General features: G+C 38.2%; 1 protein-coding gene and 1 pseudogene across 5 annotated transcripts; one reads left to right on the forward strand and one right to left on the reverse strand.

The window, feature by feature from the left end:
• Nucleotides 1-6,708: 6,708 nt before the first annotated feature.
• Nucleotides 6,709-8,343, forward strand: LOC103931126 (annotated as a pseudogene).
• A 2,415-nt stretch (nucleotides 8,344-10,758) lies between these two features.
• Nucleotides 10,759-16,090, reverse strand: LOC103931119 (pentatricopeptide repeat-containing protein At4g19440, chloroplastic). 5 transcript variants are annotated; one of them, XM_009340527.3, is made up of 5 exons: nucleotides 13,373-16,090; nucleotides 13,168-13,255; nucleotides 12,296-12,445; nucleotides 11,799-11,884; nucleotides 10,759-11,259 (listed from the first exon to the last, which is right to left on the reverse strand). In XM_009340527.3, exon 1 carries the CDS (start codon nucleotides 15,895-15,897, stop codon nucleotides 13,390-13,392), a length of 2,508 nt encoding a protein of 835 aa, XP_009338802.2. In that variant the 5' UTR covers nucleotides 15,898-16,090; the 3' UTR covers nucleotides 10,759-11,259; nucleotides 11,799-11,884; nucleotides 12,296-12,445; nucleotides 13,168-13,255; nucleotides 13,373-13,389. The 5 variants fall into 5 exon arrangements, with proteins under 5 accessions (XP_009338802.2, XP_009338803.2, XP_048432772.1 ...); XM_048576815.1 differs by lacking the exon at nucleotides 10,759-11,259 and adding an exon at nucleotides 11,439-11,594; XM_048576814.1 differs by lacking the exon at nucleotides 10,759-11,259 and adding an exon at nucleotides 11,439-11,701.
• Between the last annotated feature and the right edge of the window lie 6,638 nt (nucleotides 16,091-22,728).

A 22,728-nucleotide genomic window follows, 5' to 3' on the forward strand; every position in this document is an offset into this window, starting at 1 on the left:
ATTCAGGAAGATCCGTAAGTCGGATTCCCGATCCGTAAATTCCTATAATCTTTAAATATTACGTATTATAATGTATCCAATTTTGGTGACGATCCAACGGTCGGATCATTGATTCACATTTTATCAAGTTACGTATCGTAACGAATTTAGGTTCCAACTATCAACCTACGTAATTCAAATGACAAAACTGAATTCAAGATATTTGACATAGCCTAAAAATAGCATTGGCGGCCCACTGGCCACGCGCCGCCGCACGCGCCGCCGCGGGTGGCGGTCGGCCGCCCCGACCCGCCGGAAAATTCAACTATTTCCAAAACTTCTCAAACTTCACAGAAATGAAGATCTCAGTGAGTGGAGCAACTTTCATACCTGCCACGAAGTCCAAAAGTGGACGGAAGATGGTCAATTTTGCCCACGAAGCCGGCGGGTGCCTAAAACTTCCCGACATTGATTCGTCGTCTACGGTGGTCCAACGGGGTCAAGGTTGGTTGGATTTTTCTCCTGGGATGATGGGCTACAAATCCCAAGTGGTGGCATCGGCCATTGCTTTGCCGATTTGCCGGAAAATCGAGAAGGGTGGCTGGAGCACCATTGATTTTCGTCAACTTTCGTGGCCTCAAACCGCCTCATACCATGGTTAATCAAGGTGGTTCTTAGGTGGGTTTTGTAGAGGGGAATGAGAGCTTCAAGATGGTGGTGGTGGCATCGAAAAACTCCACCGGAGTTGGCCGGAATCGGCCTTGGAAAGTGGGTGGTCGCGAGTGGGAAAAACCCACGGGAAAGCTGGGATATTTTTTTTTTTTTCTTTTCTTTTCTTTTTCTGATTTGGCTTCACCTTAAATAACCAATTTCTGATTGGGGATTTAATTTAATCAACACTAAACCTTGAATAACCAATTTCGAACGTCCGTAACTATACCGTTATAATCCGGACTCGCAAACGGCTTTCGCCTATGCGTTCACATCCACAAGTATTACGAGAATATGTTAAAAGAATAAGTCATACGTCTCTCTAGACGATGGTCAACAGAAGTCAAAGTCCTTGCCTCTAGGGCAATTTCGTAAATTCACGCTTTTTAAATAAAATAAAAACGTAAAATTTGGAACGGGTTGTCACACCAACTCCAAAAAATAGTGTCGTCGCTTCTAATTTAGTGGCATCGATTGTAGATATAGTGTCATCTATTTTAGAAATAGTATCATCGATTTTAGAAATAGTGTCATCAAATTTAGAAATGGTGTGACCATTTCCAAAAATAGTGGGATTGATTTTAGAAATAGTGCTATTGTTTCTAGAAAAAGTGTAACCATTTCTAAAAAAAAATTAAAAAAAAACAAAGCCTAAAAGAAACTGAGTAATAAAAAAAAAGGCTTGAATTTTCATTAGTTTTCTTTGAAATTTATTATTTTTAACAAACAATATTTCTTATTAATAAAATTTTATTTGTTGATTAAAAAATTTTAAAAAGGGAGAGAGAAAGGAGTGATGGGTGAAAGAAGAGAGAGAGAGATGATGGTGATGGGTGAAAGAGAGGAGAAATTATTAGATGGTACAGTATTACCACATGGCATTGACAGATGGCAGTACTCACTAATAAATAAATGACACATGGCATAGTATTTATTAAATAAAAAACAATAGTTGGGTTTTCATCTTCCCTAAATATTTTGCCTGTTTCTTTTCGCTTGAATCGCATCCCCTACAATTAAAATCCACAAACTGCAAAACCTAAAAATCTCAGGCTACAGGTACTAGAACTCTTTATTTGAATCTAGCTATAATTTTTTTTCTTAAATTTTGTTTTATCTTTTGCTTTCCAACTTGCGTAATTTCCTAGGATTCAGTTTTCATGAACTAACTCATATTCTTTTTAAGTTGAAACCCTAAAAGGAGGCTCTGCACCATTCTCAAAAAAGCAAAGCTTCACCAAGTGGAAGAATATGGATACTAGTAAGATATTTAACCTATCAGCCTATTTGGTTTGGCTTTTTTGCATTTTCTCTTTTCATTTTTAACTTGTTATTTGGATGCTGTCATATGTCTACTATTTTGCATCCATTATTTAACCGTTCAATTATGTGCAGATTTTTCATTTACGTACAATTTTTCTTGTACAGTATTCGTTGATACCGATAGTGATGAAGAAAGGGAAGAAGATCCAGTCATTGATATAGAAAGTGATGAAGAAAATAACAGAGAAGAAGATCCAATCATTGTGAATCAAACGGAGAATTATGATGACGTTTTCTTGGGAAAAGCTATACTCAATGAAAATGAAGCTTATGATCTCTACAACAACTATGCTACGACAATTGGATTTAGTGTTCGTAAGGGACAAAAGAGATATAATAGAAAAAATCAACTAAGACAAGTTTGTTATCTTTGTTCAAATAGAAAAATTTCTGAAGCTCATTTGGGTGTGATTAAAACAATGGTAGTTGCAAGAATAAGGACTACAAATACAGATTCTTATTTAGCAAAAGAAGTTGGCGGGTCTCAGAATGTAGGTTTTACACAAAGAGATTGCTACAATATTGTGAATAAGGAAAAAATGGTCATGTTTAAAGCATGGGATGCTCAAAGTTTGATCAAACTTTTCTGGCACAAGCAAGCAAAAGATCCTATGTTCTTTTACATTGTGCAAGTGGATTAAGAAAATCGAATGACAAACTTTTTTTGGAGAGATGGAAGGCCGCGACTTGACTATGAGTGTTTTGGGGATGTTTTAGCATTTGGTACTACATATCATACCAATAGGTATAACATAATTTGTGCTCCCTTTGTCAGCGTTAATCACCATTGGAAAAATGTATTGTTCAGTTGTGCATTTTTATTGGATGAGAAAACAGAAGCGCTTACTTGGTTATTTGATACTTTCTTGGAATCAATGGGAGGTCAAAAGCCAAAGACAATTTTTACTGATTATTGTCAAGCTATGGCAAATGGCATTGAAAAGGTTTTCTCTGGGGTATGTAATTGTTTATACTCATGGCACATATCTCATAATTGTGCAAAATATATGTCAAGTCTCTATGTGAACCCTAATTTTAGACATTTGTTCAATAAATGTCTTAAATATTGGGAGACATAATTGGAATTCCAGGCGACTTGGGATGAGCTAGTTGCATAAATCAACCTTACTGGGTACTCACGGATGTGCTCACAGATGAATATGTTGTATGCACTTCATGCCAAATGGTGTTCGGAATTTAGCCATGATACTTTCACATGTCAAATACAATCTTTACAAAGAAGTGAGAGCACGAATAACATTTTCCACAATATTTCTACCAAGACAATGAGACTAATTGAATTTGTTCATCATTATGATAAGCAAGCAACAAAAATACATACAAGTGAATCAAAAGAGTCTTATCGTTGCAATCAGGGTCTCCTTCTAGAGTTACCCAAATGAGTGGAATTTTGAAGCATGATGCTACTATCTACAGTAGGAAAATGTTTAAAATATTTGAAAAAGAGTTTTTCAAAAGATTAGCAGTGACAATGCATGAATAAGAGAGTTGTGGTACAGTTCACTCCCTCGAACTTAATGAAGAGGGTCGCACAAGAGTTTACCTTGTCCAACTTAACTCGTCAAATGGCACAATTTATTGTAGTTGCAAAATGTTTGAGTCCATGGGTTTGTTGTGTCGTCGCGCTCTAAGGGTACTAAAAGTCAAATCTTGGATTGAAATACCTTCACAACATATATAATGTTGGACAAAAAAATGCAAAGAAAGGATTGGATGCAAATGAACATAGTCAATTATTGTAGGTAAAAGGTAAACTATCTATTACATTGCGTCGAAATACGTTGATGTGAATGGTTTATAATATATTGAAGGAAGCAGAGTCAGAAAGTGCTACTAAAGTTGCTATGAAAAAATTGAGAGAGATGGAGGAATTGATTGAAAAGGATATGATCAAGTCAAAGGATGAAGTTAATAAAGAGAGCAATGACATACTTTAGAATGATAACAATGACGATGATTGTAACGAAAATGGTTGCTCAGTTGATAGAGCCACCTATATTGAATCCTTTGTTGGTAAGGCCGAAAGGAGTAAGCAATGCCAAATTAAAAAGTGCTATAGAGAAACAAAAAAAGAAGGCATCAAAAGATACTGTCTCATCTGGTACGTGAAATTTTATATTTTTTTTGACTATCATATGTAATTCCAATATTCTTTTTTACTTAAAAAGTTTAAATTTGTTTTATAGGGAAAACCAAGAAGCCAAGCAATATAGGCCCTTCACATAGCTTAGCACCATATGAATCAAATTTTCTTAAACAACTCAGTGTACCCACTAGTACAAATGTTACGCAGGTTTACCCAGCTATGATCTTCTTAAAACAAATAGTCATGCATTGTCTCCATCAAACCAAGTAATCTAATCTGTTACAGTGATGTATATTTTAAGAACTTGAATGTTCTTATTTTCTCTAAATTCGACTAATTGCTTATCATCTTATAAATGTTACACAGGTCTTCTCAGTTGTGAGCTTGTTAACAACAAACAGTCATGCATCGCCTCCATATAACCAAGTAATCTAGCCTAGTTTTTCATTTACAAGTATATATGCTACAAGATAGTTAATTTATGGTGAGTCAGGTATTGATCGATTTACTTTGAGAATGAAGAATTTATAAATACACAAAGTAATTCTTGTTTGTTTTATACATTTGTTATACACATGTGGCAGAATTCATCCTCACGTTCTATTGCACATGAACCCCTTGGACTAAATCCTCAACTCAGCCAGGTTTGATTTGTTTATTACACAAGGCATATTTGTTTTTTTAGCATGTAGTTAATGCGAAGCTATATGTAATGCAGGATTCACATCCATATGTTTATGGGCAACAACATAATCCAGAGGAGTAATTTCTACAATACAATGAGAGTAAATCACTTTTCAATGCTTTTAAGTTACCCTAAGATATTTCTTGTTTTTCACCACTAAACTTGATTTATAATTTTTGGGTGCAGTTGGAAGATTATATGCTTTGGGTTGGAAACCTTTAAATCTTTTTTTTTATTAGAAGCCTTTACTTGTTTTGATTTTGAACCAGATGTATACTGTGGTGAATATTTGTTCGACAACTTCGTTATTTTGGAGAGTAGGAAGCATTGAGATTACAGTCACTGGAAACAATAGCTTTGCTCTTAATTATTGTTCCATAACTTTCTCATTTTAAGATTGAGTGTGCCTGTCATTTGAGTAATGTATTGTCATGCTATATATCATAGTGAATAAAGGATATAAGGAGCAAAGGGCCAAGGCATAAGAAATCATGTCAGCCATACGATGAGTTGTATAAGATATCATTTTGTCTTATTACAATTTACAACCACAGACTCACTTGTACTTTTAATAGCAAAAGGCTATTAAAATATTTTATGTCACTGCAAAATTGTAGCATTTGATACAAAAAATCCAATTCTATATATCAACCTAAAATGAACTGTAGCTATAGCTGAAAGTAGTAATCTAAAGCAACCCAAAATCCAATTCAAGCTGTCATTCATTCTTGCAATCTGACACCCCCTAAAAACATTAGAGAGAAAAGCTTAATCAAATGAAAACAAAATTCCCATAGAAGTTCTCTTTCAATCTTGCAATCTCCAACCATGGACATTATACCAAAGGACAGAGGGCACTTCCTAGAGTCTCATCAAACCTTGATAGACATTCTTTTAGTTCCTAGTACATACCAAAATCCCACTCAATCAAATACAATGAATTAGTAAAATAAAGACACTTTAAGATCCAATTTGTTTAACTAAACTCATAAATTGCCAAAGTCTTACGAATCGATAAAAAATAGAAAGGACACAAACCATAAAACAAAGTATCCAAGTCTTTCGTATCGCGTTTGTAATTCTTTCAAGTACCTCTACCTTTTACTTTCTCTCTAAATCTCTTTGTTAAATGGAAAACTGGCATTGCCGTAAAATTTATAATACACAAATTTCAGGTTTAAGAAGAAAAAAAGAACAAAGACAAAGTCGGTGCCCTAATTAATTGAATAAACAGAGCAATCACTCGACATGTAGCAATTGTAAAAAGAAAATGTAAGCAGCGCAAGGGTATCCTCCAAATAAGAAAGAAAGAAAAAAAAAACAATCTAAGATGACCCAAAACCCCAGAATTTACACAAGCTGGAATCCAAAAGGGTAAAACAAAATTCAAGCAAGAAATTGCAGTCAGATTCAAGCTTGCTTAAATCAGACCCAAAATTCAAGCAAGCTAGAATCCAAAAAGGATAAAACAAAATTCAAGCAAAAAATTACAGTACATGTAGCTTGAGAGTTTTTATTTTTGCAGTTTGTGGATTCAATTTCAAGCCAAATTCAAGCAAAAATGGATGAGATTCAAGCAAAAAGGGAGGCGGAGGGAATTTTATGTTTTCGTGGAAAAGAAAGATTGCAATTTGTGGATTTGATTCAAGCAAAAAGGGTGGTGTTAAATAAGGTGGAATACAAGGGGCAACAATTATTGGTTTTGGCAAAGAACTCTAATGGCGTTAAGGAAGATGAAAATCCAGCTATTGTTTTTCATTTAATAATTATTATGCCACGTGTCATTTATTTATTGGTGGGTAATACCAGTTGTCAATGTCATGTGGTGATACTGTACCATCTAATAATTTCTCGTGGGAGAGAGGGAAAGGAGGGAGGTTGGTGAGGGATTGGGACGACGGGTAAGTTTTTATAGTTTTTCTTTTTAATTTTTTGTTATATTAAACTTTTTTGTTATTTTCAATAGAATTCAAGCTTTTTTATTAAATACATTTATTAGGTGGTTTTTTGTTAAAAGAAATGTAGCCATGTACAGAGTTGTGGAGGCTTCAGATTATCAAGTGATTACCGGAGTTGGAATCAACGACCTAAAGTTTGCAAAGAAGGCATGGATTCTCCCCGGCCAATCATGCACCATCTTCAACATGTTCCCCGTAAACTATAGCCAAAGCTCGCCTTCACCCTCCCCACGGTCTTTACCATCGGGCCATGCACTAACGACATGACCAACCTCCATAAGTATGCCAAGCTCCTCTACCACCACGACAAGCTCTCCAACCACTTGAAAAAGCTTGTCTAGGGGATCATCGAGGAGGAGACGCGTGTCCTTGCCGCCTTAATGACCACGGAGGAGTTGTTCATGGGGAACAAAAGAGTTTAAGCAAAAGGTGTTTGACAAGGTTTAGTTGGAACTGAATCGATATGGGCTTTTGATTTATAATGCAAACGTCAAACAACTGGAGGACATTCCCAGCCATAAGTATTTTAGTTACTTGGAGGCAGAATATACATATGGAGGCGGCAAATCAGGCTAGGGTTGACCTGGCAAAAGTGAAGAAGAAATGGGAGATATATAGGGTCGAAAGAGAGGCAGGGGTTAACACTGCAGACTGCAGCATAGATTGATGCCGAGGGATGGAGAAGGGAAGATGAAGGAGATTAAGACTAAGATGTAGGTGAAGGTGTTTGAGAATATGAGGGAGGCTGAGATAGCAAAAGCCGATGCTGAGCTAGCGAAGAAAAATATGAGGAGGCGCATATTGTGGAGGTAGAGGCTAAAAAGGCGGTGGCATCAAGAGAGGCAGAGTTGCGAAAGGAGGTGGAGATGATGAAGGCCTCGACTAGAATGGAGAAGCTTAAGGGTGAGTTATTGATTAAGGTCAGTGTTGAGTATGAACCCAAGGTACGTCTTGTGCTTCTTTCTTTTTCCTTCTTAAATATTATATAGAATACATATATGCATGCATTGGTTTTGCACGCATGAATACAGATGAAAAATTATGTAAACTAGTGTTCTACCTATATGAAATAGTTGATGTATCAGGGTCGTATTTTCAGATAACAAGCCGTTGATGGAAACTTTTATGCAAAGTAAAAAATGACCGAGGTAGGACTCTATGCTCGTCAACAAGCTGCTAATGCAGAATGTTATGCAAAGAAAAGAGAGGTTAAAGGACTCATGGCCCTCGGACAAGCCCAAGGTGCATATCCACGCTTTCTTTTGGACACGATTGGAGGCAACTATGCAGCTATGAGGGACTTCTTGATGATCCACAATGGCATGTTTCAACAAGTTGCCCAGATCAATGATGACGCCATGTGCGGTCTTCAACCCAAGATTAGCAATTAGACTACTGGTAGCGCAGAGGGCAATGATGGCGGAGTTAATGGGGCTTTCAAAAAGGTTGCAGGTGTTTACAAGACGTTGCTACCGTTGTTCATGACAGTTGATGAGCAGAATGACATGTTGCCACCGCCTTGGTTGGGGACTTTGTCCAATTCTCCTTCTACCAAATTGACTCTCAACACATCAAACTAGCATGTTGTCAGCAATTAAGCTCTGAATTCATTTCAATTCAAACTACTTAGTTTTTGAATTACAAAAAACTACCTCAACTATTGGGTTAATCACAATTTCATACCTCATCTTTAAAACATTTCAATGTCATACCTTATCTTTGAATTTGTTGCAATGTCATACATTCCGTCAGTTTGTCTGTCAATTGCTCTATTAAATGCTGGCGTGGCTTGAGATGAGACCCACTTTCTATTACAAATTTAATTAAATATTAAAAAAATTAAAATACAATTATTTAAATATTTTTATAAAAATAATGTGGGACCCACCCACCTTCTTCCTATCCCACCTCGTCTCCCCCCACTATTCCTCTCTTCAGTCCAAAACCAAAACCACCTTCTTCCCCATCCACCCGTGTCCCCAACCCCCAACCTTCCTTCCCCATCCACCTTCTTCGAATTTGTTTAAAGTCTTGGAGATTTTATGCCTTTTGGAAACATGTTTAGAGAGAGGAAGATGGGGGAAACCATCAAATATATGTAATCTACGATCTCGACTAGTTGCACACAATTCTCTTCCTTCTCTTCAACGTTGTCCTATTTACCGTTCTATCGCTCTTCCACCTCACTTATTTCAACCCTGTCGCCCTCTTCTTCCACCGCCTTCTCCCCATCAACACAGCCTATTTTGTCGCCGAGTTCACTGGCTCCATCACCGCCCTTTCCGCCTTCTACCTCTTCTTCGCATATGGACACTTCCTATTCTCCTTACTTCCCCTCCACTACGACGTCGCCCAGCGCATGGTCGACCATCAAGCACGCCCTCGACCTCGGCAGCAGTCACGGCATACTCTTAAACGCGGTGGCGACTCAGAGAGTTCGGGTCGGGGTGTGGACCTAGACTGGTCCAAGATGATAAGCCTTTCGTCGACGCTACGAACGGCGAAGATTTAAGGTGTGGGGGAGTACGTCACTGTGGAGAAGATGATTGAGTGGGGAGGATGAGGGCAAGGTAGAGTCACGGTGGGGTTTTGGTTTTGGAGTGAAGGGAGGAATGGTGGGGGAGACGGGTGGGATAGGAAGAAGATAGGTGGGTCCCACATTATTTTCATAAAAATATTTAAATAATTGTATTATAATTTTTTTAATATTTAATTAATTTTTTAATAGAAAGTGGGTCCAGTCTCAAGCCACGTCAACATTTAACAGAGGAATTAACAGATAAACTGACTGAATGTATGACATTGCAACAAATTCAAAGATAAGGTATGACATTGAAATGTTTTAAAGATGAGGTATAAAATTGTGGTTGACTCAATAGTTGAGGTAGTTTTTTTGTAATTTAACCTTATTATTTTCATTGACTATTGGTTTTTTTTTTTTAGTTATTTTCTTTTTATTTATTTATGGAGAGGTCACTTCATTAATCAGAAGTCATACCAACTACATTCCTTGTTGAACTTTTGGAGAAATTTTTATGTAACACCCAATGTCCTAAAAGTCCCCTGCCTAGCGCCACTTAGGCGAGCTAGGCAGCTGATTATCGCCACGGTTAATTTCTAGGCGTTTGAAAAATAAGAAACGATGCCTACACCTGCCTAGGTCGCGACCTTTACTCAATTAGAAAATAGATAACTCCTTTATTGCATTTTCTTTTTTTTTTTTTTTAGTAATTATATGAGTTGTTGAATACTTAGATGAATACTTATTAATATGCATATTCCCATATTTTCATATGTTCTAGTCATTTATAATTTATGTCATACTATTTTATAGTTTGCAATACAATTATTTATTTTTAAAAATATAAATAGACACTTCATTATCCTTTTATATAATGAATTTAATTTAATAAATAAATAAATAACCTAGACTCTTGCCTAAGTGCTTGTCTCCTGCCCACAACCCGACTAGCACCTTTTAAATCTTGTTAACACCACTTGTGAACATGCAAAATTATGAGAAGGCACCTTCCTCTCTTTGCTCCTTTTTTATGTTTTTTTTTTTTTTTTGTCAGCACTCTTTTCTTCATGTTCTCTATGAACGAAGCACTACAAATATGAATGGGAAATAACAATTTTCATAACACGGATACATCACTATATTGCATTTCATGTTAATAAAATAAAGATATATAATACTTATGTCTTTATTTTATTGGCACAGAACGCCACTGTAACAATGTAGCTAAATCATTCTTAATTAAGGGAGATTCAATCGAAATGCTTCGTTCTTCGTTTAGCATTAAAACAAAAATCCACCCAAACAACAAATTTCAATTTGATTTATTTTTCAATATTTTCAAACCAAAAAATAAAATAAATTTCCCATATAAACAAAGGAGAGAATTCAAATCATGAATAAAAAAAAGTGTTATTTCAACCCATTTTCAGCAACAAAAGGAAGAATATAAACCAACTTTTATGTAGACGTTTGAAAAATAAAAAGCGATATTTTGAGGTAATAGATCAGATTCAAATTGGTCATCCAAATAATAGTATCTTGTCGTTTCGATCATGTATATTTTGTATCTATTAACATTATGGACCATTACATGAGGCAGGTATCGATTTAATGGTTCTGTTCTCTAAGAAATTAGAAAACAAAACTCAAAATCCCTACCTGTAGATGATCGCGTCTCCACCAGAAAGGAAACGCATAAATGAATTTCTTTCTTGCATTCTAAGAGCCTTTCCATGAATTGCCTTGGAAAAACGCAGGGAACTGGTTTTTACCCAAATAAGCCCCGGTCAATCAGTTCCGTGAAAATTCACATAATCCGCGCTGGAAAAGCCATCCTCCTCAAAAGATCGCACAACAACAGAATACAGGCATCGCATCCTGCAGGTAGTTGTAAATCTCATGACTTCCAGACGACAGCAAGCATCTGGAGCAGGCAGGAGCGTTTGGGAGGTCTGTTGCAAATGTCATTTAAGTTCTGCAAAGTTACATTTGGATTGTGAGGCTTTAAATCTAATTTCTCTTCACAATATTAGCCATCCATGGCATGATTCACAGCTAGTAATGATATAGCTCCATTAAGCCAACAAGAAACAAAAAGGTAGAATGCCAACTACGAAAATAAAATAATAGACGAGCTATGAAATTAGGCCTAAATTAGCAATCCATGATCAATTTAGTTTAAAACAATGTTATTACTATACAGACGAATTCAAAGTACATCTTTCATTTCTGTAGTAGCCAAAGCCAAATCAACAATCACCCCCAAGTAACCTTCAGTAATTTGGTCAGTACGGTCCGTAGTTTATATGGCTGAAAGCCAAACAAAAATGCCAAGTTAATCATTCAAACTTGTTATGTCATAAACTTAGCGTCACTCAGGATATCTAGTCTCTGTTGATATCATCAAATCCTAAATTCTGGGAAAAGAAAAGAGAACTTAAATATCAAAAGGAGTTGAGCAAAATATCAGTTCTGTTATATCCAAGCATGACTTTTTGATAAACAACTTCTAACCTCATATTTGACGCGTGACCTTGTAAACCTCAATACTAGCTCCAAAGATCGGCTGAGGAATTGCTAGGTCAGGAATCCAGGAAATTCTGATTGAAAATGAAAGAAAAGAAAAATTAAATGGTTCTGCGTAATACAACAGAATTCAACAGAAGCAGGAAGGAGAAGGACAAAAAAAACCACTAACAAATCGAAATAATGATCACAACTGTTGTTCACCAAATTCAGCAGCTGTGGTTTGCGGAATGAAAACAATAAAATAGAAAGCAAACAATATTATTGATAAAATTGCTAGAGGCAGGTTTGCTTGCCCACAGTTATCTATAAAATATCTCTTCCCCTGGCTTTATGCAACACAATTCGCGTAGCAATTCTTTGTTTATTCTGTGATTCACCTCAGAACAAGTTCTCTAGCCAACATCAACCACATTATATATCGAGGGGAAAATAAACTCATGCAATAAACCTTCGAAAGATAGAGATGGTCTAAAGTGCAATACCTTTTGATGTTTCAATCATTCGGTATGGCCATCTGATCCAGCTATGTGCCTCATCAACAGAGTAAACAGGATTCAAATTTGAGACAGCCGATTTCTTACTTTCTTTTGTAAACATAGCCAGTCCCAAACTCAAATGAAGTAGGGTTGCAACTGGGGACCACCATAAGAGTAACAGTCAATTGATGCAGACACCTTGAATTAATAAATTAGGACATCCCTACTAGGAATACTATTGGCGCTCAACCATTGAGATGGGAAATAAAGGATATATACTACAGCCAAACCGCTCAATAGCACTTAAGCAGTTAACAATGGAAGTGAGCACACAAGTGTAATTTTTTTTCTCAGAGAGGCCACTTTATGCAGTGATGTTAAAAGTTTGAGCATGTGTAAACTTAATGGAAGGAGAGGCACTTAAAATATGAATCATCACAAAGTCTTGAAGTCTGTAATATTTGGGAGCTTAAAGAAAGTCTTGAAGTCTAATATTTGGGAGCTAAAAGGAGTTACAACATATAATGTGATTATGTCATGATGTTTAAGTTTATACATAACTCAATAACTACTAGCGGATGAAACTCTGTAAGCATATGTAACAGTGAGAATCTTTAATAAGTTAGCCAAACAAGGAAGAAATAATAAGACGAAAAAAGAACATGGGAAAGCAACAATTGTGCCAGCTATTTATTTTACTCCCAACCCAGGAATAAATTTACTAGTGAACCAATGTCATATCATGGTGGTACTTTCACCCTACTAGTGACGATGCAATAACATATATCAACTCCACATAGTTAATGAATTAGAAGTAATTAAAGAATCTTCATATAAATATGAAGCAAAGAAAATGAGTAATGTACAGATCTACCAACCTCCAAATGTTCAAGAATCATTTTAGTGACGTTAAGGAGATGTATCCCATGGTCTACGGCCATCAGTTTTAAGAATAGGAATATGCACCTGTGAATGAACCATATTACCTTCAGAACATGGCGCGCAAACATGGTGCACAAGTTAAATATCATAAAACTGTTCAGAAACAGAAGAATTCTTCATGCAAAAACGTAAAAACCTAACCTTTTGAATGTTTCCAATCATTCCTGATTTGTACATGTAGTGGGCTGATGCAACCCATGAACCAATGTCGTATACGTAATTTCATCTAAAGCTACTCCTTTACTGGCCATATGATCACATACTTCAAAAGCTTCTTCCACCTTCCCTTGCTTACAAAATCCATTTGTTAACACATTATAGGTGACGGCATCTGGGACAACTCCCATTTTTGTCATCTCAGATAGCAGTCTAGTTGCTTCTTCCATATTGCCTAGTTTACAGTACCCATCAATCATGACAGTGTAGGTAATCTTATTCGGTTTTATGTTAAATGAAGACATCTCCAGCAAGACATTCCCTACTTTATCTATTTGTCCTAGCTTAAAATAACCATGAATTAGTGCTGTATAACATACAACATCTGGCAACAAGCCATCGTTCCTCATTTCATCTAGAAGGCATTTTGCATCCTCAACACTGCCAATTTTGCAGAGTCCATCTATAAGAGAAGAATATGTGGCACAAGTTGGTTGAATGCCTTTCTTTGTCATGTCCAAGCGGAGACCAAGGGCTGCAGTCATATTCCCATTTTTGCTGTATGCTCTGATTAGTGTATTATAAACAACAGAATTTAGCTCCACTTTTTTAGTCACCAACTTACTGAAAAGGTTTTCACCCTCATCCACTCTGCCAGCTTTACAGTACCCATCTATCATCACCCCATATGTATAGACATTGGGAGCCAGACCCCGATTTTCACACTCATCCCATAGTTTAAGTGCATCGTCCACTTTTCCCATATTACATAGACCATGAATTAACAAATTATAAGTATAAGTATCTGGTTCAATTCCTTGCTTAGTCATCTCTTCTTTAAGCTTAAAAGCTTCCTCCACTTTTCCCTCCTTGCAACAACCCGAGATAAGTGTGTTGTATGAGATTTTATCCATTACCAAACCTCTCTCTAGCATTGGTTTCAGTCGCAGAACAACATCTTGTGTGCTACCAGATTCACAAAGTCCATGAATTAAGGCATTTGAAGTCGCAGTGTTGGCTGCAAATCCTAGGTCATATAGCCTAAACCAAAGTTCAACTGCCTCAGAATGCTTTCCATCTTTACAAAGCCCACAAACCAACGTGGTAAGCAAGCCATCACTGGGCCTACAGTTTCTTAAAAGCATTTCTATAGTAAACTTTAGCGCAGAATCGAACCTAGATTTCATGCATAACCAGTGAATAGCTGAGAAACAAACAGCTTGATTTATGGATAAACAATGGGACAGCATCTTGTCTAAAATCTGCTCAGCATGCTCCAACTGATTAGTTTTACAATATCCCTGCAGCAGAGAATTAAGAGTAACAGAATTGGGAGTTAATCCATTGGATAACATATCATCCAATATCTTTAGTGCCTCACTAATATTTCCCGTTTTACAATACCCATCAATCAATGTGTTATAGACAACCTCATTCGGGACAAATCCCCTATTGGACATTTCCTTCAAAACACAATTTGCCTCATAAAACTTTTCCAGCTTGATCAAACCATTAATGAGCACACTGTACGTTATAAGACTCGGGTTCACATTGTTTTCTACCATCTTCTTCTTGAACTGGAAAGCTTCGTCTAATCTCCTGCTCTTACAAAGCCCGTGAATAACATTATTGTATGTAACAACATTTGGAGCAATACCCCGCCCTTCCATTTTTGAGAGCAAACCTATCGCTTCATCAACCTTCCCTCCCTTACAACATGCATTAATTGCAGTAGTAAACAAGTAAACATCAGGAGAAACACCTCGAGACATAACTTCAAATACTTGATAACTCTTATGAAGTTCGCTGGCCTTCACTAACGAACTCAACAAAAAATTACAAATCTTCAACGATGGAAAGAAGCCCTTATCAGAAAAACACATAAACATATCAACGGCGTAACCAAAACCCATACTCTTGAATTGGGTGCAGTAAACATGAATCAACAAGTCCAGTGCCTGAACACCGACAGCTCTTTCGGCCACGGTATTCAATTCCAACATGGCAATGGCTATCTCCATATGCCTGTGACTGGGGTTAGCATATGAAACTGGCACATTCCCATCAATCGAACGGATCAAAAGCAATCTCGCAGGCGATACAAGATTTGAATTAATAAGCAGACGAACCAAAACACAAAGGGATCGAACAGTAAACCGAAACTTAAAAGATTCAGAAGCAAAATAGAAGAAATGGAGAGCTGTTTTGGGGTTCACATTGGGGCTAATGGAACGGAACAACTGATCAAATTGAAGAGGCGACAAAAGGGGTACGAGAGCTTTACACTTAGAAGAATCTAGAGATGGTTTTGAGAGAACAGAAGATACCCAGTTGTGCAAACTCTGATCGGGCGGCTCCGGTTGATCCGGAAGATGCGATGGCGGTGGCTGAGGAGGCTCTTGGGGGCGGCGTTGGGTGGTGCAGGTCACGCACGGGCGGTTGATGGGAGAGAAGAGAAAAAGATGGGGTTTGGGGATTGAAAGCCTCCTCAAATCCATCGGAAAATGCATGTAATTAGCTCTTCTGGGTGTGTCGATTTTGTGGGTTTCACTGCAGGGTTTATGAGAGTGAAGCTGCCATGGATTTTTACTTTGAGATTCAGAGGATGCGAAAAAGCCACGAGAGAGAGAGAGAGAGGCCTTTGAGGTTTGCTATTCTGTTGTGGCCCTTGTGGGTTTAAAGCTGCGCCGCAGGCAGAAGGCACAAGCAACAACCATGTCAAACCAGGGTGAGAGGGGGAGACAGACCGGCAGAGAGAGAAACGAAGAGAGAGGTGTAGGCCGAAATTTGGGCTTTCTATTGGGCTTACTGCGCATATTTCAATATCCCTAACCCACTACACGTTCATTTTTCTATTGCAACCCTCAATTTATTTATTTTTTTTTTTAGTATAATGACATATTTTATACTAAAGATATAGGAGAGTTTAGCAAGCTACACAATGGGCAACCTATTTGGTATCAAATTCGCAATCTAACATATTCGAATCTAAGTCATCTCACTTACATGTGAAAAGAAATATCACGAGACCATATTACTGAGTAGCCCTCGATTTATTTTTTAATTTTAAACAAACGATAGAATATGACATTAAAGTCCTCTAAAGCATAGAGAGGAATATTCAAACTTAAATGTAGAATACGAAGCATAATGCTCTAATTAACTTGCAAACCAATGTCGGCAACCCTTAGTTCCTTGAAGGCACCCTTTTATTTATTTTTATTTTTTTTATATATACAAGGGATATTTGGGGAGTGAAAACCAAACCACGGATATAAGGTGCAAGGATGAATACCTTTAATTAACTAAGTTACAATTTGTCTTTAATTTTTAATATAAGAAACACATGGTTAGTCTAAGAATGAATTATTGTCCATGGTCAAAAATGGAGGTCAATCGTCGTTAGATGTGGGTTGACCCTCATCAATAGTAAGGCTACCTTAAAGGGTGCATGAGAGATCTTATGGGGTGTAATAGTAGGATCAACACAAGGATATATAGTGGTTCGCCAATAAAGGGTATGACCATTCCAAAGTAAGTTTCTCATCAAAACCTCGTCAGGTTAGAAAAAACCTTATGAAAAAAAAAAATGCTCCTGATCATAGGAAAAAGAGTATATTGAGGTCATGCAAGTATACTTCAAAATAATCTCCCAAGCTAAGCATGTCATTCTGTACATCCCTGTCAAAGCATGGCATGACTTTTCGTGGATCGCAGCCAAAGTTATCAATGGTCCTTTGCTAGAAGCAGGGTGTATACCATTCGGTAGTTCCCACCTAAAACCCTAAAATAACCTCTCTCTCTCAACAGAATACCAGGCTCAACATTCCAAGCGGTGTGTGAGGTTTCAGGGGTCGAGCTTTCCAGACTTCACCATCAACCTCGATTAAATCAAGGGAGGGAATATCCAGGCAAGGTTCAATCCTTGGGCTCTCGGTGGAAACTCGAATCCTCCGGAACGAAGTAATATCGATGTCAAAGCCTGACCCTCAGTAAATTTAATGACTGTTCTGCCCACCAAAGCTTAAAATCCGACAGTGGGGATGATGGTTGAGAAGGGCAATTTTGTCCTCTAAGTTTTGAGCGAATTGGGGGTAGGTTTGGCTTCATTGTCATTCGATGAGGGTTTCAAGGATGCAGGCTATGCTGCCTTTAAGATAGAGAGAAAGAGAGAGAGAGAGAGAGAGAGAGAGAGAGAGAGAGATGGGAGGATTTGTTGCGAGTGATTTCAGAGATTGCATAGAGAGGGAGATAGGACAAGGGTGTCTGTTGCAGAGATAGGCCCCTTGACACAGATGCGCCATTTCTCTCTCATTTCTCTCAAATTCAAGAGACTTGTCTTTCTCTCTCTTCATTTCCCTCAACCTCTAGCCCCAACACCGCTCACCCCCATTCTTCTTCATCATCTCTCATATATTTCATCTTCTCTAAAAGAAAACCCGAGCCACTCAATTTCTCTCAACCCTAGCCGTCCCTCATCCAATTTCTCTCAAGCATGGCCTCCATTTTAGGCCTCGAGTTCACAAAATCTGGAGAGCTTCTCTCTCACTTGCAAACGAAGGTGGCTGAGTACGAGGGCCCTAGGTGGACCGCCGCAAAAAAAAAAAAAAAAAAAAAAAAAAAAACAAAAACAAAAACTTAAATTTTAATAAATAAAAAATCAAGCTACAAAAACAATGGGCTGTTTTATAGCTAATTTGTAGGGTTTTTTTTTTTTTTGTTTTTTGTTTTTCCACAAAGAAACTCAGTGGTGGCTGTATTACTAACTACCAATACTAATTTTGGTTTCAAAAAAAAAAAAAAAAAAACTACCAATACTAATTATGTATTCTTATGAGTACCGTATTAGTGTTCTGTGAGTTTGGGCATAATTGAGTATCACCGCCACCTCTTCAGCTTGCTTCTTTCCTAAATCCAATATTATCAATCATCTGAATTATGAGTTTTTTTCATAAACTTCTTTAGGTATGCAAGAACGGGCCAGCCGTAATTCTACCTGCCTTCAGACTTCAATGTGCCTCATTTGTCGGCCGCTGATAGGATTGAACATCAACGAAGGAAGGCCAAACTATTATCCATGCTTAATGAGGCATGTAATCTCTCTATCTCTCTTCAAAGACTTCTGGTTTTCAATCAAACACCCTTTTTTTTTTCTCCCAAGTTACTGGGACAAACATAGAAAATCCCAGCCACTTACAATTATAGTTGTAAAAAATTCTCTCTTTTATATATCTAGATAATTGATGTTTGCTTTTTTATTTTTTCCTTTTTTTTTATTTTTTTATTTTTTTTGTAGTTTTGGTTGTTACATCCCACATCATCCAGGGAAGTGGATCCTGTAAGCCTTATATGTATATTCTCATCTCTACCTAACACGAGGCTTTTTGGGAGCTCATTGGCTTTGGGTTCCGTAGGAACTCTGAAGTTAAGCGAGTTCGCGCGAAAGCAATCTCATGATGGGTGACCCACTGGGAAGTTCTCGTGTGAGTTCCCAGAAACAAAACCGTGAGGGCGTGGTCGAGGCCCAAAGCTGACAATATCGTACTACGGTGGAGTCGAGCCCGGGATGTGGTGGGGGCCCGAGCCAAGATGTGACATTGGTTTAATTTGTAATTTTTATGGTGATTAAGAATCTAGAGCTTCTGAGGTTTGACTATTTTCTATTTTTAACTTATCCTTGGGTAAGCAATTTTGATGAAATTACGTTTTTGCGCCACTTTTCGGTATTTTCAGGCAATTGAAGTTGAATATGAAGAAGGTTTTGACACATTTAGACCTGTTGGACTCTCAAGTTTGATATGGTAATGAATTTATTGAGTTAAATGTTTATTAATCAAATTGTGTTTTATGTTATGTTGAATATAATTTACTAGTTATACTTTATGTTGCTATAACTTATTACTGTTAATTTTTACTTTGAGTAGGATTTTTTGTACAACAAACTGCAAGAAGGTTTTCTTAAATGAAAAACAATATGACATGAAACCTGGTGATCTAATTGCGTAATATTGAGTATTTTTTGGTGAGGGATTTCGAGTTTTCCGCCAAGTCTCTATCTTATTTTTAGTTTTTGAGTTGCAAGTAATACTTTATGGTCAATGTGATCCTCTATCTATTTAATTAATTATATTCTTAGATCATGTAGGAAGACTACCAAGTAGCAATATTGTTGCTTTTTAAGTTGTTTATTCTTTTTATTTGGATTTGATGTGGGATATCCGTGACTGGTTGTTCAACCCAAAATCTAGGATTGTTGTTTTTACGGTTTAAAAAGATGATGATTAGAGGAGTTTAAATGCTTTAGTTGAAGAATGAAAACTATACATATTCATATATGCCCCATATTGCTTCCTCTCTCTCTCTCTCACCTATCTGATATGTTGGGAGTTTAATCTCCACCATTACTAATATCCATATCTGCTACCATTGTACACACACACACACACATATATGTATATATAGTTCCTTATTCTTCTTAATTAATAGTTACTTGAAATAATAGTATTGGTATGTATATCTATATGTATAGAACTTAGAACCTAGAGTGAGAGTGAGCGACTGTTGTGAAGTGGCCTAACCCAACATTCATTCGCAAATCTGGTTTATAGAAAATTCTGTCAGACTGTCCCTATTGCCTTCCCCTGCATCTCTTCTCTAAAGAAGAAAAGGAGTGTTAGACTAAAAGCTAAGCATTTCAATGCTTTTCTGATTGTATCCTAATATCACCAGTACTCCTACTTCCCTTTCAGTTGTCATTGAATTGCATAGCGTTTCACGATTTATCTCCGAATCCTGCCAATGTCTTGGTTGCTTGGATTTCTCAGAAACCCCTTATGTGATGAACCATATGAAAAGAATCGGTTTAAATCAAATAACTGTGAGATAAACTTATCGAATATTGACTCTTATCAATTGGTATTTTCTACAGGTGGCATGATAGGACAGTCCCATCAGAGTTCCATCGTGCTTGAAGTGGGCTCCTCGCATAGCCATGTTTGCTATATGATATCAATGTTTGATTTTCTGATGCAATTGCTATACACATTAACCACAAAATCTAAATACAAAACTTTATTATTGGTTTTTGCATTATCCATTGGGAAATATCCATTCCCGTCTGTGCTTATAATTTTTTTTATGCAAGGAAAACAAGCAAATAGGGAAATATTGTGACATCCCACATCGTCCAGGGGAGTGATCCTTATATGTATATTCTCATCTCTACCTAGCACGATGCCTTTTGGGAGCTCACTAGCTTCGGGTTCCGTAGGAACTCCGAAGTTAAGCGAGAAGGGGGCTAGAGCAATCCCATGATGGGTGACCCACTGGGAAGTTGCTCGTGAGTTCCCAAAAACAAAACCGTGAGGGAATGGTAAGCCCAAAGCGGACAATATCGTGCTACGGTAGTGGAGTGGGCCCGGGAAGTGATCTGCCCGGGCCGGGTTGTGACAATTTGGTATCAGAGCCTAACCTTGGGCGTGGTGTGCCAACAAGGACGTCGGGCCCCTAAGAGGGTGGATTGCGACATCCCACATCGCCCAGGGGAGTGATCCTTAAATGTATATTTCCATCCCTACCTAGCACAAGGCCTTTTGGGAGCTCACTGGCTTCGGGTTCCGTAGGAACTCCGAAGTTAAGCAAGAATGGGGCTAGAGCAATCCCATGATGGGTGACCCACTGGGAAGTTGCTCGTGAGTTCCCAAAAACAAAACCGTGAGGGAATGGTAAGCCCAAAACGGACAATATCGTGCTACGGTGGTGGAGCGGGCCAGGGAAATGATCTGCCACGGACGGGGATGTGGCCGACGAGGACGTCAGGCCCCTAAGGGGGGTAGATTGTGACATCCCACATCGCCCAGGGGAGTGATCCTTATATGTATATTCTCATCCCTACCAAGCACGAGGCCTTTTAGGAGCTCACTAGCTTCGATTTCCGTAGGAACTCCGAAGTTAAGCAAGAAGGGGGTTAGAGCAATCCCATGATGGGTGACCCACTGGGAAGTTGCTCGTGCGTTCCCAAAAACAAAACCGTGAGGGAATGGTAAGCCCAAAGCGGACAATATCGTGTTACGGTGGTGGAGCGGGCCCGGGAAGGGATCAGCCCCGGGCGAGGATGTGACAATTTACTTCCCGGGCCCGCTCCACTACCGTAGCATTATGGGCCTAGTCTTTCTACTATCGTGCTCTCACGAGTGCTTTTGATGGATCAACTGTAGTATCTGATACTAGGCCTGGGTCACCCATTAATTGCTATAAGGGATCTGTAACTGCTTCAATTTGTGCTTGAACGGATACTTAGTCCCATTTTCACCCCCTCGTCTGGTCGAGAAGAGACTGTGACTCTTCTATTACTTTACGGAGAAGTCCATTCTCGTCTGGGAACGATCCCCTTTACTTTAGCCAAGGAAAGCGGGTCAGTTGATTAGCAAGCCGACTGAGAATATAGGCGGTTGATCGGGGGAAAACTATCGTCCAAGGTTCCCAGAATATGGATATTTAAGGGGTAATGGTAAGATCTTACCAAGTGTGCATCATATCAAGGTGAAGGGCCGGGAATGCAAATAGAAAACATCGCCTGGGAAAGCCTCACGGCCTGGCGGTCGTCATAACAATAATGACATTTGTCGATATGCCACCGCCTGTTTACTAAGATCATCATAGATTATTAACGCGTGCATTCCATTATCGCGGAAATATTCCCCCATGGCACACCCAGAACCAGCGGCTTATTTGTTAGTAGTGCTATTAAATCTATAGATTGAAGGGCTACGCCCGTCTGCTTATCCGTTGCTCTGATCCGTCTGTCGTTCCTCTGTAGCATGCGGTCGAACCTACTTTAAAGATCCTGCAGCCCCCTATTCTTGCCGTGAAAGTGAGGAGAGCTTAGAAGCAGCATAGCCTCGAACCAGGATTGAGAGTTTTTCTTCATCATCAGCAGCTTATCTACCCACCTAAGACGGAACTATTTTCATAGAGAGAGAGCACTAGACCGAGAGAAGATTATTAGCCAAAGTAGATAGGGTTCGGGGGAATAGGAGAAGGCCAATTGGAGTAAAGGGAAGGCTTGAGTTCTTTTGATTACTCTTCTGGCTTCGTCATGAGTAAGTTGGTGTTCAGTGTACCTGTTGAAGACCTTAACGTAAGTAACTTAGTGCTTCATAATACAAAGTACGTTTGGAAGGGTTTTGGTCTAGTTGGGTTCGAATCCCATTCCCTTCTTGTGGCTCGTGTGAAACTTGGTGTCAATCAGCTTTGATGAAACAAATTGTGTCTGGACTGTGTGCTATTGTAAGAAGATCAAAATATTTTTTTCGAGCTAGGTATGCTCTCCTGCTTTTCTA

Source organism: the organism of the source record quoted next, unplaced genomic scaffold (genome assembly GCF_019419815.1).
Source record: "Pyrus x bretschneideri cultivar Hongxiangsu unplaced genomic scaffold, Pyrus_bretschneideri_v1 Contig91, whole genome shotgun sequence".
In the NCBI taxonomy this organism is placed as follows: Eukaryota; Viridiplantae; Streptophyta; class Magnoliopsida; order Rosales; family Rosaceae; genus Pyrus; species Pyrus x bretschneideri.